The sequence below is a fragment of the Vanacampus margaritifer genome, chromosome 4, assembly GCF_051991255.1.
Source record: "Vanacampus margaritifer isolate UIUO_Vmar chromosome 4, RoL_Vmar_1.0, whole genome shotgun sequence".
Taxonomy (NCBI): domain Eukaryota; kingdom Metazoa; phylum Chordata; class Actinopteri; order Syngnathiformes; family Syngnathidae; genus Vanacampus; species Vanacampus margaritifer.
This window is the reverse complement of record NC_135435.1, coordinates 22,668,090-22,685,974: the sequence shown is the minus strand read 5'-3', so window position 1 is coordinate 22,685,974 and position 17,885 is coordinate 22,668,090. Positions and strand designations below refer to the sequence as shown.

At 40.6% G+C, this 17,885-nt stretch overlaps 1 protein-coding gene across 6 annotated transcripts in view; it reads left to right on the top strand.

Moving 5' to 3' along the window:
- shf (Src homology 2 domain containing F) overlaps window positions 1-17,885 on the top strand; it is an 86,085-nt gene that overhangs the window by 19,641 nt on the left and 48,559 nt on the right. For all 6 annotated transcript variants that reach the window (XM_077564283.1, XM_077564281.1, XM_077564280.1 and 3 more), the window contains exon 2: window positions 1,523-1,655. In XM_077564283.1, coding sequence (XP_077420409.1) covers window positions 1,523-1,655 — 133 coding nt within the window. The remainder of the gene's footprint in view (window positions 1-1,522; window positions 1,656-17,885) is intronic.

Sequence of the window (17,885 nt, the reverse complement as noted above, 5' to 3'; positions counted from 1 at the left end):
TAATCCCAAATATTGACACATTGTGGAGTTGTGGCGTGCAGCATTGACTCATGAGGGCTGCTGTCACTCTCCATGTTTCTCAGAAAAATACCAGGAGGAAATACAGCATGTAATAGAAAGTGAACACACCCCTGTTAAAATTGTAGGTTTTGTCAAAAAATAGAACCACAATAAATCATTTCAAAACTTCACGTGACCTGAAACCATCCGTTTTCTATTGCATTTGTCCTAGGATGTACAATTCAGAGTCTTCAATAAAACTAGCATGCTTTATTGTTCTTAGCCATTCTTGGGTGTAAGGCAGGAAGCCTTAAGTCAAGAACCCTGAACCCTGAGGCAGAAGTGTAAACTACTAAATCACCTGCCGTGACCAATAACTGTCTGTCCATTTCATCCATCCATTTTCTATTGCGTGTGTCGCTTGTTCTCATTAGTGTTGTGGTGGAGCTGGAGCCTAGTCAAGCTGAATTTGGAAGCAATGAGAGAACACCCTAGACTTGGTCCCTTGTCATATACATGAATAACTAAAATAGTGGATAGCACATCATCCTCACGGTCAACAAATCCAAGTTTGAATCTCTTTTGGAACATTTCTGTATGGCACTACTTCTGGGTATCACACATCCCAAAACCATGAAATTGTCTCTAAATCGGCAGGTGTGAAGTGTGAATCGGCATGTGTCCTCCGATTGACGGGTGACGAGTCTACTCGTGTACTCCGGCTCTCACCAAAAGTCATCTTAAATTGACACCCTAACGAGGAAAATAAGTATAGAGACAATAGCTGTTTTATTCCAAGTAAATGGATACACAATAGCCTTGTCAAAATTTCTGTATGAGCAGTGAATGTCCAGATGAAATAATATGGAGTCTCAACAGAGAGCATTTCCTAACAGCAAGCACAAACTCCTCCGCTCACACCTCACTAATAGCACCATTGTCCAAGAGGACAGATGGCTCCCGAAAGGCCTTGAGTTCCTTTCAAAGGACAAGTGTTTACTTTTTTAAAAATCTGTATCTTGATGAATAAACATAATATTTCACAGATGCAAATACACCCCCCCAGAGGCATTATAGATGTACACTGTGTTCTTTCCAGTTTTTGACCATGTTCCTTGGGTCTCAGGACGTTCGCCTAATTGCCATCTACTGCGCAAGACTATAATTAGCTCAGGCTCGCTGGCCGGACTGTCGGGTATAAATCTGCCAAATTGCTTGTCCTAAGAAAGTCCAGCAGGCCTGCTCGAAGCCTCTACTTTTTGAAAAGTGGGCTTGTCACTGTCGTATAATTAGGCCGAGCAGCATTTGCAGAGAGAGCGTGCTGGAAGCCCCAAGCTGGGACAATGTGGTCTGCTAGAGCATACTGGCGTATGTATCACTTCATCTCATGGCCTGACTCTGCAGATGTCCAATGCCGCCTTTTTTGTCATCGCAACCCTCCTGACACCTCATTGTGTTTAACAGAGCAGAAAAATAAATTTAGCCGCAATTTCACCTTTCCTCTTGTCATATCCCCTTGCAGCTTATTATCCTGGAGGACTACGCCGACCCTTTTGACGCCGAGCAGGCCGGCGGCACGCAGACCAGCACGGAGAAAGTCACCACGGAGAACGACGGATACATGGAGCCGTACGAGGCCCAGAAGATGATGGCAGGTAAGAGTGATGATGCCATGTCCTAATTTTGATGCCCACATTTGGAATATCTGTCACATTGCATTTACACTTTAGTCACTGGAGGTTAGGTGAAACTTTATGTTTTTGTTTATGTTTATGGTATATTAAAAGCCATAAGAAATACAATATTATACACATATAGTATTGTAATATTATCAGTGTGTGCTTAAACATTTGATCTTGAGTGATAACTGCAAAGATACATTACATCCATCCATTATCTGAACCGCTTTTCCTCATGAGGGTCGTGGGCGTGCTGGAGCCTATCCCAACTGGCTTCGAGCAGTAGGCAGGGTACATCCTGAATTGGTTGCCAGCCAATCGCAGGGCACACACAGATGAACAACCAATTACACTCACAATCATACCTAGGGACAATTCTTAGTGTTCAATTAGCCTACCATTTCTGATAAAACATCTTCCTGAATGAGCGTATCAACATTTGAAAGAAATGTTTTTTGTATTCAGCTGTTATATTTTTTTTACCACTTCCTTTGCCTTAGATTTTGTGTTGTTTGTTCCTTATATATAAATTATATATACTTTCAGTTTATATTAATCATTTTTATTTATTTTGTGTTATATACTGGTGTTTTTATTATCCTTATTCCTTAATTTAGTTTTTATTAATTCAATTGTTTTTAGAATTCATTTCAATATTTGTTTTCATTTTGTTTGAATTTTAGTTTAATTACTAGCATTTTACAGTGAATGTTCTTTATTTTACAATTTAATTCTAATTTATTTACCATTTATTCTACTATTTCGTTTTTCAGGTTTATTTGACTATTTAAAAACAGCTATCCTATTGTATCATTGTATTATCTTTATTATGTATCAATGGCAAAGCATAATATTGCATTGCACGCTTGCCACAATTACTGTACTTGTATCGTAGTCTGTGCTGCGACTTGAACATAGATACTTTGTGCAGTTCTTGTTGCAACGTAATTTTGCCACACTGGGAATCACAAAAGCGCCTCCGATGGCCCAGTGCTGCTTAAACATGACAGGTGCAGCAGAGCGGCAAGCAAATGTGTGTCATCGAGGATTTGGAAGCAAAGACTTGCCAAGAATGATATGATATCTGCCTTTAAGCGATTTATAGCAAAAAACAGAAGAATAAGGTTGACAGTGGTTCTGAAAAAGGGTTATTTTCTGAGGTACTAATACAAGTGGCTTTTCTTGGAAGACATTTTCTTTTCCTTCTCCTGAGACCACAACAGTTGTGAATTCAGCTGCACCACATTCTCCACACTGCTTTGTCACACTGCACATTCATCTTGTGGCTGACAGCAAATATACAAACATAATCGCTATATACATATATATATATATATATATATATATATATATATATATATATATATATATATATATATATATATATAAAATGTGTAACACCCCGTGTATAGTACCTTTCCTTGAAAGCATACTGTAGTTCAGGGATAGGCAAACTCGGTCCTCGAGGGCCGCAGTCCTGCAGGTTTTGCATGTTTCCCTTATCCAACACAGCTGATATATGATCAGCTCATCAGCAAGCTCTGCATTAGCTTGATAACAATCCTGTTGATTGGAATCAGCTTGTGTTGGAAGAGGGAAACCTCCAGGGTACGTTCAGCGGCTTCTTTTTTTTTTTTTTGTATCTTGCACAGGTCTGTGGGGTACAATAAAATCTCAAGATTATTCAGGCAATCTTAAGAAAACTGTGTTGCCCAGTGTCAGACAACTTGTAGGGTAACACATCCTGCAAAAATGATAAAGACCTAAAACATATTGTTAAAAACACCCAAGATTGCCTACAGGACGAACAAAACTTTAGACTATTCTGAAACATCTTTATTCAATGAGCCCTAATCTTAACCCAATTGAACATCTTTGGAAAGAGTTGAAACATGCAGTTTGCTCATGAGTGGAGTGGCTACAATACTTCGGTTGACACCTTTTCAACTTCGGACACAGAGTCCCATCACAGATCTGCGGCTCGACAAAAGCGTGTCTCTGTGTCTCCTCAGCAATTTTCCTCTCGTGGCCTCCAGACAATCTCTTGTTTTCATCTGTCTTACTAGTTTGACCCTGGCCCAACCGTTGCCTCAGCCGAGTAAGGAGAGGGAAAAAAACAAAGATTTATCGCCTTCTCTGAGCTGCTGGTGGCTGTAAAGAAGAAAAATCTGAGCAACTGTTTTTTTCTTGTGGCAGCACTCGAATGAGTTTTAAATTGAACTAGATTTGCTTTTATATTTGCTTGTCTGAGACACTAAACTAGGATGGCAGCAGTTGTCGACGTGATGAAATCAGATTTGTAGTTTCCTTAAACAACAGAAGATGTTTTTGTACTCATTCTATTAGATATCCTTCTTACAGTTTTGACAAAAACTTTGTGTTTTACGGGTTCAGGTTTTTAAATCATGAAGCAGTTCGTGAAAATTTTAATTATTAACACCATAAAAAAAATAAAAATAAAACAGCATCTGTTACTTGCAATTTTCACCTTTTTAAAGTTACACTGTACACTTATCTGCAGTGTGTGATAATCTGTTGTGTGAACATGTTGCTGTAGTTCTGACACTTGTACCGTTTTTCACAAAAGGTACAGCCAGCCAGCCAAAGTTGAACATATCAACACCAACTTCCCTATTCACACCTCATGTCCAGGCTAGTTTTTGATTTAGCACCATAACTATGTCATCCATAAACTCCCTCATAAAGTGGACTCGACCTGTAAAATTCAACGGTGTATAAAAAGATGGAGAGTTGTAAAATATTTTTCCCAATTAATTCAGGAGTGTAGAAGTGGGAGTAAATCGGCTTTTGATTGCCCTGTCAAAAAATAAGCGTGAAATGGGAAGGGAGTGGAAAGCAGATTTGCTTTAAAACGCAATGATGATTTCTTCATTACACAACACGCACGCCTTAAATACACAAAGACTGCTGTTGTGCTGGCTTGATTTACGGACACGTTGGAGGGGCATGTCATGACTTCCTTAACCCAAAAAGGCAACCCGGCTTCCCTGTGCAAGCGAGCTGCAGGTCCACTTGCAGTCATGCCAAGACATTCACACCCTCTCCACCCTGTCTGTGCATTTTCTGCATGTGTACAAATATACTGTAAAGGTTCCCAGCATGCCTGGCGTGTTTGTCGTGTCTATACGCGTCAGCCATTACAATGTCAACTTTGAATGTGTGTAAGTCCTTTTATTTATTTATTTTGCTACCATACCAACTGTTAGCATTTTTGCATTTGATGAATTCTCATTTGGAATAGTACACAACTCCAGGGCAAGATGTAAGATCTTGAACCGACTGGCATAACAGTTTTTGCACTTGTGTTGCTATCATGCTTTGTTATTTCGCCAAGTGTTAGCATGTTAAGCATTTAATCAGTATTCATTTGAAACCCAACCTAACCATTGGGAATGACATAAAATCTCTATCAGTCTGCTGTAGCACTCTTTTCATCCATATTGCTATCTTGCTATATGTCAGAGTATACAAAGTATTAGCATCTTAGCATTTTATAAATGATCATTTTAAATCCAAACTGGCTTCAGGCTATGATATACAATCCTTGCTGTAGTATTTTATTTTCACTCATATTAATTCATCTTGTCATGTTTACATACCGAGTGTTAGCATGTTAGCAATTAATACAGTTTCTATCGAAACTCACCATAAAGCATCTACAGGCCATGATGTAAAATCCGTATCAATCTGATATAGCACTTTTTGTGCTTGTATTGCTATCTTGCTTTACTGTATACCAGCAAGTGTTAGCAAGCCAGAATTGGATCAATTATAAATTGAATAAGTAGCCTACCCAACTCTAGCACTTTCTCTACTCAGGTTCCTATTTAGCTATTTGTGAACGTCCACTGTTATTCAATTCCCTAGTACTATATATAACTTTTTTTGTCATTGATTTTGTGCAAGTTAAAAGCTCAGTTACAGTTTTTTTGTTTTTACTAAATCGAAACCTGGACAACTTCTATGACACATGAATACTTAATGTTACAAGATATTGTAAAATGCGTGTAGGGTTGTATTCTGGTAGTCTAAATGTATATATTAAAATGGTGCTTATGGGTAAATGGCTCCCTACCCACTGATATAATTTTTTCAGCATGCAAAACGCGCGTGTGCGTGTGTGTGTTTTGCATGCTGAAAAAATGACACAAACACAAACACACACATTGTTCTCTAGTGACACACATCCACCTTCAGATGTCAGTGTGGTCATTCCTGGAATACCACAGCAACTAAATAATCACAGGTGGAGATGCCGGAAGAGACGCCACTTTTGGTTTGTTATTACCTTCGCCTGGGAGGTTGGGTTTCATCACCATTCGCTTATGATGTATGGTTGCGCAACGCAGTTTTCAGGATTCTGAAAAAAAAAGGTGGTACAATATATGTTAGCATACTAGCTGTTAGCATTTCGCTTTTAGCAATACAACAGGGAATGTAGTAATATCCTTAACAATCTGAGTGATTTATTTTCCAGTTGCTATCTGGATAGATTTTAGCATACCAACTGTTAACACATTTGTATTTAATACTGTGCCATTAGCCTTTTGGAGTAATAACCACTGTACATACTCAATTTGAACCAATTCATTAGCTTTTTCACATAGTAACCGACTACATGGTATAATGTAAAATCCCCATTGATCTCTGAAGTGTGTTGTGTTAAATAGTTGCTATCTTGATATTTTTGTATACAGACTTTGGTCAATCAGTCTTAGGACTTTCTGTACACAGGTTGCTATCTTGCTATGTGTTAGCATACTAACTGTTGCCATTCCCTCTATCTCACTGGCTTTAGCACCTATCTACTGAGTCTTGAGATGTTTACGAATTAACATCATAAGTCGACAAATTATAAGCATGTCAATTTAGCATTGTTTGTTCACTACGACCATAGTTCAAATAGTTGTGTATGGCAAGCCCTTTGGGTTACAGGTTAGCAACAGGTAGCAGGCCCATTTAAAGTTTGTAGGTTGTTTCGCCCTGGTGGAGGTATGCGATTCATGTGCTCCGATCACTCTGACATTGTTGAAGCTGTCGAGACTTGTTATGCTGACAAGTACAAGGGGCGGCGCTAGTACTGCTGGGGTAGCTTTGCGTCAGGCCATTTCTCAATGAATACACACACACACCCTTACTCAGTCAGTCAGGCACAGCCAAAAAAAAATGTGTGAGTTTTCTCACCTCAGCACGGTCCTATTTTGCAAACAGCTCACGTGAATTAGCTCTGCGGTCCAGTCTCTCCGATTTTCTTTGCCAGCACTGAAAGTGTCTGAATACATCTGTGGTTCAGCGGTAGGAAGTAACAAAGTACTTTATTTCTGTAATTTAAGTGGAAGTATCTGTAGTTTACTCATTTCTTTTTCTGATGATTTCTGTGCTTTCCACTTTATATTTAGTCAAATAGGGTTGTTACTTTTTTCAGCCTCCGTGAATGTGGGGACATGATGAAATGAAAGGCATAAACAGAGTAGAAGTATCTATTCTGTACATCTGCTTGAGTACAGAGTGTGAGTACTCATTAGCGTGTCCAATGCAAGCAACACCAATGCCGTAAAATATTTTAGCCATTCTCACTGTGTCAATATTGGTTTGTCCTCGTGCTGCATGTTATCGTCTAAGAGAGAGGGGAAAAACTTCAGCTTTTCCACAATGGTTGATTCATGTTGGTATGTAAGATGCTTGGAAGTGTCTATACAGGAACACTCCCGGTGAAGCAGTGCATCCAGTGCCAAGAGGCAGTCATTGTTAGCCATGACTGTTAGCTGTTTCCGTTAGTCATGAGGATGTTGTAACCAAGCCTCTTGTATGCCCGGAATACTATCAGCTCAGCTCACTGAGTTGACAGAGCTCAAGTAGTTCACGCCATTCTGCCTCTGTTGCTTCAAGATGTGATTTATTTACAATCCATTCCAGGATTTTTCCTGGCTCAACTTGTTTGATCACTCGCATGCGTATGCCGCATCCCCTCCACCGGATCAGAACATTTTTCTTTAAACTTTGTACGCTTATTTTATTGTTCTTTAAAGTTATCTTCCATCTATTTATTTTCTGTATTGCTCATCCAGCGATGTGTGTTGAGGTTCATGACTGCTGTGATACTGACTCCTCTGGAATCACATACGATAGTAGTGTAGTCGTATTAGTGGTAGTAGTAGTTTAGGAACAAAACAACTTGTGTTGTTTCATCTCGAGAAACAGATATTATAATGATAACATACAGTATTGACCATGTGACAGTTTAGACTGCTTCAACCTGCTTCATCATTTTGTCTGCTCTGGCAGATTTGCGAGAAACAATCTGCCCGCTGGTGTCACATCTACATAATGTTACCAGCCAATGACTGACAGTTATTATACAATGATGTGACAGAGTGGTCCTGGATATGTAACACCAGTGCGCCATTGTGCCAGAGCAGGTGTCTGGCGCTCACAACTCTTTGTACGCCATCATGCTGTTATGTCTATGACAGTGACAGGTGGAAAAGTCAACATTGAGAATTTATTATTAATCTTAAAACATGGGGAAAGTATTTATGTTTTGTGATGTCTCCATGCGACACATTCACTCGGTAAAGTGTAAAGTGCTTACATGAGAAAAAAAAAGTTTTTCTTTAATTCAGGGATGTGATTTTTCCGCTAATTCGCGGAATTCCGCTTTTTTTTTTATCTCCCCCCCAAAAAAAATTGCGAATTTTTTTTTTTTTTTTGTAGTGCATTGTGTATGCACATGACTCCGACAGATAACATCTTCTGCTATAACAAAGACATTTGTGGTATGCTCTAATATGAGTTATTTTTCATTTGGTCATGATACAATTATTTGTTCATGAAATTTGAACTCTTCAACATTATTTATGTGTTAACTTAGTAATCACATTAGTTAGATATGATGATATTCTCAGTGATAGTTTTTAAAAGCAAAGGCAGTCCAATGTTTTTGAATGTGACTGATTTTGAGTTGACTAAAACTGCCATTTTATATGGGATAGTTCAATATACATTGAAAATTTATGCTGTTGTTTTGTCTATTTCTTTGTCATGTGAGTGCATTGAAAGTACTTAAAAACACGGAAAACCCATGAGCTGGACCTAGCTGGGTGCCAGTGGCCCCCAGACCCCCGGCTAAATTTTCAGATAATTTCACTTTGGTCAAATCACATCCCTGTTAATTGTCTTTACTTTTCCTCCTATACTCGAGGCTCTACTTTCACAAGTTTAGGCCAGTCAAGTCACAACGCTGAAGCTCTTCCTCTGGTTGTCATGTTAATAAAAGCTAGGGTCGCTATTGCCTGTCGTGTCAACGAAAGCTAGAGTCTCTATGGCCAAGCAGTATATGGGACATGGTTTACTGTCACGCACTTGCATGAGTTAGAGCAGGCCTCTCAAAAACAGGCTAATTTCAGTGAAAGACATTCTTGAGAGATTCTTGATCCTTGGGGGTCACAGACATGTTATTAAGACACTGGTTGACTGTTTTAAAAGGGGTGTGGGGGATGTCTCCTTTCACTGCTGTGAGATCTTCATCCAATCTTACTGCCATCAGTCTTTCTTTGGTTACATTGCTTCATGCCACAGCAACGCTCAGAAGCTGCCCAGCACACTTCCCACGCATTTCACTAAAAACGCAAATGCAGGCATCACGGGCTTCTTCTCTAGTGTTTGGCTGAGAGTTCTGTTTTGAGTCAGAAAAAACACACTCCCTAAATATATCTCTCTCTAATATCTTGTGTTTGTGTGCTGCCATCACTTAAGTATCAAGATGGTGGATTAATGATTCAAGCGCAGTGTCTTCCAGACGAGACTCTAGATTCGATTATGTTCCCGACAAATGCTGTGCAGTTGCTTAAGAATATCCTCTTTGACAGCCGAGGTTAAGAAGAGCAAAAAGTCACACAGAATTCTAATCATTATATTTATTGATTCATTCATGCCTATTACCCACATATATTTATTTATGTTTAAGAACAACATACAGTATGGGGACATTTACGGTGGCACTAGAACCTGCTTTTTCTAAGGTTTATTTTAATGTATTTAAAATAAACACCTTAATCTGACTGTGTTGCAGTGGCATAGTGTGTACGTACATCTGCATGTTTTAACGTTCATAAGCACGATTGTGGCAAAAGCGACTGTGTGTGGTTTCTGCTCCTACATACACTGACACCTGTGGCAACTGATCTAGACAGCAGTTTGTGTTACCAAATGTCAAATGTCAAATCAGATGATGATTACTGGGCACACCGACCTTCATGGCAAAAGCTGTGACTTTTAATGTTACATGGGATTTCTTCTGTGAACTTGTAGTATTCTCAAAAAGGAGTATTATATCTTTTGATTCACTTTATTTTGCAGTTAAAGCACTGAGGTCATGTCATCTGTATTCCTACTTGTATATCCACCTATGAAAAACATGCAGCGGGGTGTTGGAATGTCAGTTATGACAATTTGTTACTTAAAAACATAACTTCAAAAAAAATGTTGTTTCACAATTTTCATGTTTACACAAAGGAAATGCATTTCATGTTCATTTTATTCGCTCATCATACCAAATGTAACGAATACATCACTTTAAAACCAAGGTACATACCAAACCATGATTTTGTGGCGTTCCGTTACACCCCCACTTATGAGTTTCCATCTGTTGCTGTCGTGTACCTCAACAGCTGTAGCGTGTAAGCCGTGCACTTGCGCTCCCTCACGCCGAAAGAGAGCTTTGTCACACCCCACTGTCAACAGGCCCAATGTCCTGACTCAAACACACACACACACACACACTTGCGATGCTATTCGTGCCAGCCATCTGCTTCTTCGCTGATAATTCACTCTCAACAATCAACCTCAAGTCAAGTAGCAGCCTGCGACGGCAAGACGCAAGCTCCGACTTGCGGGCACTTGAGGGCAAATGGATACTTGACATATCCGATGACCCGCAGGAATGCATGTATGTGTGAGCGCGGTAGCTGTGTAAACCACTATCTTGCGTAGCGTATCAATGCGTGCTACATCCCATGCAAAACCGCTGCATCCCTAGATGGGGTATAATGATGTCATTAATCTTTCCTTTTAAAATGAATGACTCCAGCCCAACATGACCTGTGCCAAAGTAGCTGCCGACTCTCCCCCGCATCCTTTAGCCACCCAGCTGTAAGACACAGAGCTCGGCCATTCCATCCATCCATCCTTGGCTTGGCACTGCCTAGCACAGTAGGATATTGGAAGCCAGCAGGAATGTGCTGGCTAGGATGCAAGCTTCCTCTCTGTCTTGCTGCTAGAACACTTCTTTGTTTATATTGTGTGCAGGTTATATGATATTTGACAGCTAAGTGATGAAGCGATTCATGGTCAACGGCTCCGTCCATACAGCTGCTAAGATGTTGACAATTACATGATAGATTATTTGGACGCATGCTTCTCACCTGTCAAAGAAACAATGCTTATTAAAGCTGAAACCGGGTTTAACGGGTTCGCGTGTTATCTGAATGCTTAGATGGTTTAGGCAAAAAGTGTCAAGATTTAGCATCGCCCATCCGTCTGCTTCCGATTGGGGTTTATTTGGTAGAATTCCCATGTCGGAATTGGAGTAATTTACGTGCCTGATGTCGATACAGCGCGGCTTTGATTTCCATTCCATAATGGTATGAATGCCTCTGTACGTGCCCTGTGATTCATTGGCGACCAATCCTGGGTGTAGTCTCTTTCGGTCAAAGTCAACCGGGAAAGACTCCAACTGGATGGATTTAATCAAAGTACAATCCTAAAATGGCTGCTTTGATCCAAAATGACTGCTATCGCACCCCTTATTAAACTTTGGACGTCAAGCTCACATTAGATGGCGTGGCCAATAAAGCCTCTCGATTTAGCATTTCCCATCTATCTAGGATACATGCTTCAGATCACCCGAAATGGTCGACTTCCATTTTAATTTTATTCATGGTTTCTTGACACTTTTTCATGTTAGAATACATATGATTACTCAATTCCATCCCAATCGGGGAAACTGGTGCCACGGGGCATTTAATTATCTGACTGCAGGTTGCTGTGATGTGTTTCAAAAGTGCAAAAAAACCTCATTTGTAGTTTTCATGCAAAATGAAAATTCTATTCTCTGTGTGAAAGAGCTCTGCGTTGTCCATCTCAACAGCCTCCTGTTGACATTTTTCCGCTTGATTTTGTTTTCACTGAATCCTCACCAGCCATTTTTCTTTTGCCTCCCTGCCTCATTTCTAAGATTGACTTCCTTTCTTTTCTACTGTGTGTGTACTGCATGTTTACCTCAGTGCACACACACTTTCCATCATTCTACCCCGGAGGCAGCCGCCCGGGAATCCTGCTTTCACTTCCATAGACTATGCACTAAGCTCCTTACAGGATGCTTTGTTGTCTTATAAAACAACCCTTCGCTCTGTCCAGGAGCCAATCTATTTGTGACATTTACCCAAGGATGACCTTCACTTTGTCGGACACGTGCCGTAATCTGTCCTTCTAGGGCAATCTGGCCCTTATTATTACATCTTGAGTCCAACAGTTACCCTTTCCTCTTTATATTCAATGTATGCACCCGCTAATTGATTGTTGTATCAGCACCAATGTAAATTGGACTCTCACTTGGTTTTAAGGCAGCAAATTAATTAGGAGAGTAAACCGGCGCCAGATTACGACCTTATCAGAGCAAGTGGAGTGTGTCTTCCAAGTGTCAAGAAGCAATTACGCTGGAGGATGTCATTCATCGCGCATTAATCTGCCATACATACCCGACGAAGCAATCTATGGTCAATAGAGTAAACAGTGGGGAAATTGAATTCCACTATGTTCCTACTATTTTGAGAAAAATCAAGGTGGGGGTGTGTTGTCACGCAATACTTTGGACCGCAGCGAAGGTTGTCAGATGTCTGTTCAGCAAGCATGAAAGGGTTAACTCAACCTAGGTGTTTTACTTTGGCTTTTTTGCCAAGCTTGTTGAGTTTGTGTTTGTTTCACTTATTCTTTTGCTTCTTATTTATTTATTTGCACTGCTTATTCCAAACTTTCATTTTCCAACTGCTGTCAGCACAGGATAAACTCTGTGTCATTGTGTTGCTTTTGTTTTGTCTTTTTGAGACACGTATTTGCGCTGCTTACTCCAAACTCGAGTTTAAACTGCCGTCACCAAATTTCAGTTTAGCGAGCAGTTTAGTGAGCAAATTATCAACTCTACATCCTTGCATTTTGATTTTATTTGGTTTTTGGTTGCTTTTCTTGCGTCATTTTCTCCAGTTCCAACTGCTTCATATGTCAACGTACCTGGTAAGAATGACCATGAGCACTAAAGGATTTGCGCTGTACATTTGCTTCTTTCTTTTTTGTGACAATATTTCCAAAACATTTCAAAAATTTTGAACACTTTTCACACAATCATTCCATGTTGTAGGTCAGATGTGATCGCTTCAATCATCTTTGTTTGCTGCTGACATATTCATGCATATTCTTCTATTCCAAATATTTGGCAGCCTCATTGTCAACGAATATAAGACTCTTGACAGCAGCTCCATGTGACCTTTTCCCTTCATTACTTATTCCATCAAGAGGATAATTACTCTGCGGAAAGGCAAATCACGGGAAAAAGTATGGACTGCTTTTGTTTTGCTCTCTTGGCTACCAGTCTCTCTCCCCGCTTGCCTGTCTGTCGCTCTGCCTCCAGCTCCATCCTGTCTTTGCTTCAATCCCATTTTATCAATCATGGAATGGGTTTGCCGGTGCGGTGAGCTGAGGCGCTGGTTCTACTCAGGGGCTGGCTGCTGCTGGGGGTTTCGGGGGGTTGTAATAGGATGGTGCGGCCTGTTAATTTGATATGGTGTGTGTGGCTGCGGCGCCTCATTAGGGCCGGCGAGGTGCTCCATTACGAAAGGGAGGATAGCGTAAGTGGTAACAAAAAGGGATGGAGATGAGGTATGAGGGTATGATAGGTTCCTACTACTGCATCTGTTTTGTTTTTATGTTTCCCTTTCTGCACGTTTACGAGATAAACTTCCATCCATCCATCCTTCTATCCATTTTTAACCGCTTATTCCTCACTAGGTTCGCGGGGGTGCTGGAGCCTATTCCAGCTGGCTTCGGGCAATAGGCGGGGTACACCCTGAACTGGTTGCCAGCCAATCCAGAGATAAACTTCCATCCATACCTTTTTATTCTGCATTTTACAAAAAATCCTTTGCAGGGAATTGAAGGACTTTTAAGGAAATTTGAGAATCTCTTTAAAAGTCTTGAGCTCAATATTTGTATTGAGCCAAATAATGCTCATCCCAAGTACACTGAGCGTGGATATAGGCTTCCTGGCCTTAGTTATTTTGACAGCAAACTAGTTAACACTTAATCGACATAGCTTCTGCTGGTTTTTAACACGTTGATTAATCATTATAAGTAAAATGGAGGACACATTTTACTTCAAGAAATGATTAAGCAGCAATCGGGTGCAAGAGTGCATCAAATGTTCTGTTGTGTGCAGTAGAAAAGGACAAAAAAATACTGTTTGCGATGGACTGTTTTTATTTTGCGCAAAGGAGATTGACGGCGTGCCAAGTAGCGAGATGGAAATGTTTCACGCTGGAACGCTATCACCCCTAAACCCGAGCCACTGAGAATTCATTTCCATTTCACTGTTGCATTTTCCCGACAGCTGTGTGTCGTAATGTGTGGCCTCTCTCCCCGTGGCCCGGCGTCTGACGAGATGCGGAAACAGACAGAGTGAAATATTAATGTCAAAAACGAAATAAATAAATCTCACATTGCCGAATCCAATAAGGTGCTTATGATTTGGCTGTCAGACAGATTGGCGGTCTGCATAGGGAAACCTTGTGCATCTTGTAGCGCTGTGGATTCCACCCCCACAACGTCCCCTGGATAATTGACTTGTGCTCCGTATTGACTTTCTGGTGATTAAGGAAGCCTTAGCCAGACTGGAGCCCAAAGTCTGGCTCCTCGGAGGAGCTCAATGGACCTTGCAGGCAAGCCTATTTTAAGTGACCTTTGCCTCAGCACAGAAATGTGGTTAACCTCCAGCTTGGTGATCTGGAGTTACTAATCACTATTGATGAAACACTACAGCGGAACCTCTATTTTTCTTCCTTCAGCTCTTGAAATGGGGCTCGACCTACATTTTTGTGGAAAAGATGTCTTAAAGGAGACGTATTAAAGAAAAATGCCTTCTGAATTGCTTGTATGTATATAGCTGGGTCACTGGAGTGTGTAACAATTCAACAAGTCACGTATGTATTTGTGTTTGGTAATGTGACGGTGGCATGTGACACGCACACACACAGACCCATTAAAGTAAGTGACAGTGGCAGCTTGGAGATGAAGTGCTGCCTTCGTGACTGAAAAAATCTATGATTTATGGTCCACCTCTTTTTTGATCATTGGATATTATGTTTCGAAAATATATTAAAGACAGAAAAATGACCGGTTATTTGATTTTAGTTTTAAAATGGAAACATTGAAATTGAAACTCTCACCCAAGTCATTTGAGAGAGGCTTCAATACACCTGTGACCCTAATGTTAAACTTTACACTATTCAGTTAGTATAGTTATTCTATTCTTTCCATTCTCGTCTGCTGCCAGAGTCGCTAATTTGCGGTGTGTGTGTGCCTTCGTTTAACCGGCTCATCGTGTTCCATTCAGTCTGAAGAAACATGGCAGACCTGTTACTTTTACACAAGTACTGACTGAGCAAGTAGGTTTACACACACACACATTCCTGCACGCACGCACGCATACACACGCACACACACTAAAAAAATCTGTGTGCTTGCACAAGCTTAAATCATTCATAACATTTATTTTTTAATACTTGGCAACACTTGTCTTGGAATTGCTAACACTCATTCATTAAGTGGCTGTGCTAAAAATACCTTGTGATTATTCTACAAGGTGATGGGGAAGGTAAGCTGTTTGAGTTATTCAAATGAATGAATTGCTGTGCGAGTTCATTTAATCTTATGTTTCATTATGCCCTTCGCTGATCTATGGAGCACTGCAATACTCATAGCAAAAATATATTGACATGGAGCTCTTCTGTAAGCTCTCATTAGGTTGTTTGTGCAGTAAATCTTTTCAGAGTGTTCTAAGTGCTTGGCGTTCCAGATATTTACATCCAAGTTTAGAGGCATTAGTCTTGAGAATCCTGATGTATCTGATCTCACATTATGGCCGTGAGGCTTGGGCGCAAACCTGCGACCTTAGATGTTGACCAGACTCCTTTTCGTCCTAACTTCTTGAGAAAAATCCTCAGGTACCGATGGGGTGTCTGATGCTGAAGCCAAGCATGGAGTAATTGACTCCTGCAAGCAGAATGTTTGCTTTTCCAATTCTTTACAGTCTTCGTGTTTTTGCTTTTGCTTTATTGCTGTGAGACCTGGACAATAACAAACGGCCTTCGACTGGATACCTTTCCTAAGGAAAATCCTTGCGTATCAATGAAGACAAAATAAAAAACAAAACATGTAGTTCTTTAGGAGACGCAAATAGGCCTTGTATCATTCATATGTGATAGATATTGTACATGGTTTTCATTATGTGTAGTGTTGGCAACCACGTCTCTGTGTCCATCATGTTATTGCCTCACATCAGCCCTGTACTCTTCTTAACAACTGGTGACAACAAATGAACGTCTGTTAGTTTTCTTCACTGATGGGAAGGTAACCTCCAGTCAGTGCTGTTTTCTGCAGGCCCTAATATCATTATCATGTCTCAGCTCTCATTTGGGCTAAGCACTTGTGGCAGAGACAGAGATGTGCTGCTCAAAGCAGACAACTGGTGAATTATAGAGGCCACTGATTTGTGATGAACAGTAGACCCTAGAGTTTAAACACAATTGCAAAGCGCCTTCATTTTGAGCTCATTCACCCATCCACTTTTCTGTACGGCTTGTCTTTATTAGTGTTGCGGTTAATTGGAATCCCCTCCCAGATGACTTGGGGCGAGAGACGGGGTAAACCCTACGGTGGTCGCTAGTCAATCGCAGGTCATTTTGAGTTTGTTCTCACAATTACAACAGGGAAACATGTATTCAACTGTGCCTTTCTTTCATTAATGCCTTAGACGATATGTCTCTTTTCATCATCATTATTGTTCTCTAGTGAATGTTCAGGACAATTTCATAGGTTGTTTCGTACAATTATTGGTTTAATTGTTGAGGACAATTACAATGTTCGTTTTGGGTATAACCAACAAATTCCAGTGATTGTTTAGGACATTTTGACTAATTAATTCATGAAGATTCCAATGATTTAGTGAAGGTTGATTCTGGAGATTGTTTAGGAAATTCCACTGATTATCAACAATGTGTCTCCAGTCAAGTGTAGGATGTACTTGGGATAATGTTGAGAATCAACAACATTTCTCTAGGACCTCTGAAGATGACTCTTATACCTCTTTGTGATCTGGCAGTGTGCATTCTTTCCCTGCAAAGTAAAGATACTCTCACCACTGCCAATGTAAGAAACTTAAATAGCCAATGGCACAAGTGAATCATTAACTGACTCCACTCAATTATGCTATCATGTCCTTATCTTCCTGTCCATTTGCACCTGCCTTAACTCTCAGCGGTAGAACCAAAACATCCTTTAACCAACAGAGTTCGCAGGTGACTCGCCACATTGCTTCACCACACTTGTACCGACTCCCCCACCGTGTTCCGTCAGCAAGTCCACATGTCACTGTCAGATGGCAGGTTAGCGGGACATGCAGGTGGGAGTTACTGAGCCCTTTAGAATCTCCCCGGGTATGCCGAGGCCACCCACAGGCTTGTCATGCCAGGTCAGGCTGGAGGTGCACGGTGTTCCGAGGAGAAAGACTGATGGTGGGAGCGTATGCTCTCTGTGGTTTGCTGGTTACCTTTTGAATGGAATCTCTTGTAAGCCATCGACTCAGAAAGCACAGGAACCTGAGTATGAGAACAGCTGGGCTATTCAGAGCACACAGGATGTCCTTGGACACTTAATCACCACTGCTATTGTGTCTGCCGGCTACCCTTTTAGATTGGAATTGGTAAAACGGAATGAAAAACGCATAACAATATGAATTGCTCCTTGTGGTAGTCAACATATTCACATGCTGTACTTTCTATTGTGTTTTATTGTTTTGGACAGTGTAAATGGATTTTGGGAATCGCAGCATGAGTTGCTGCAGTTGTAGAATTGTATGCT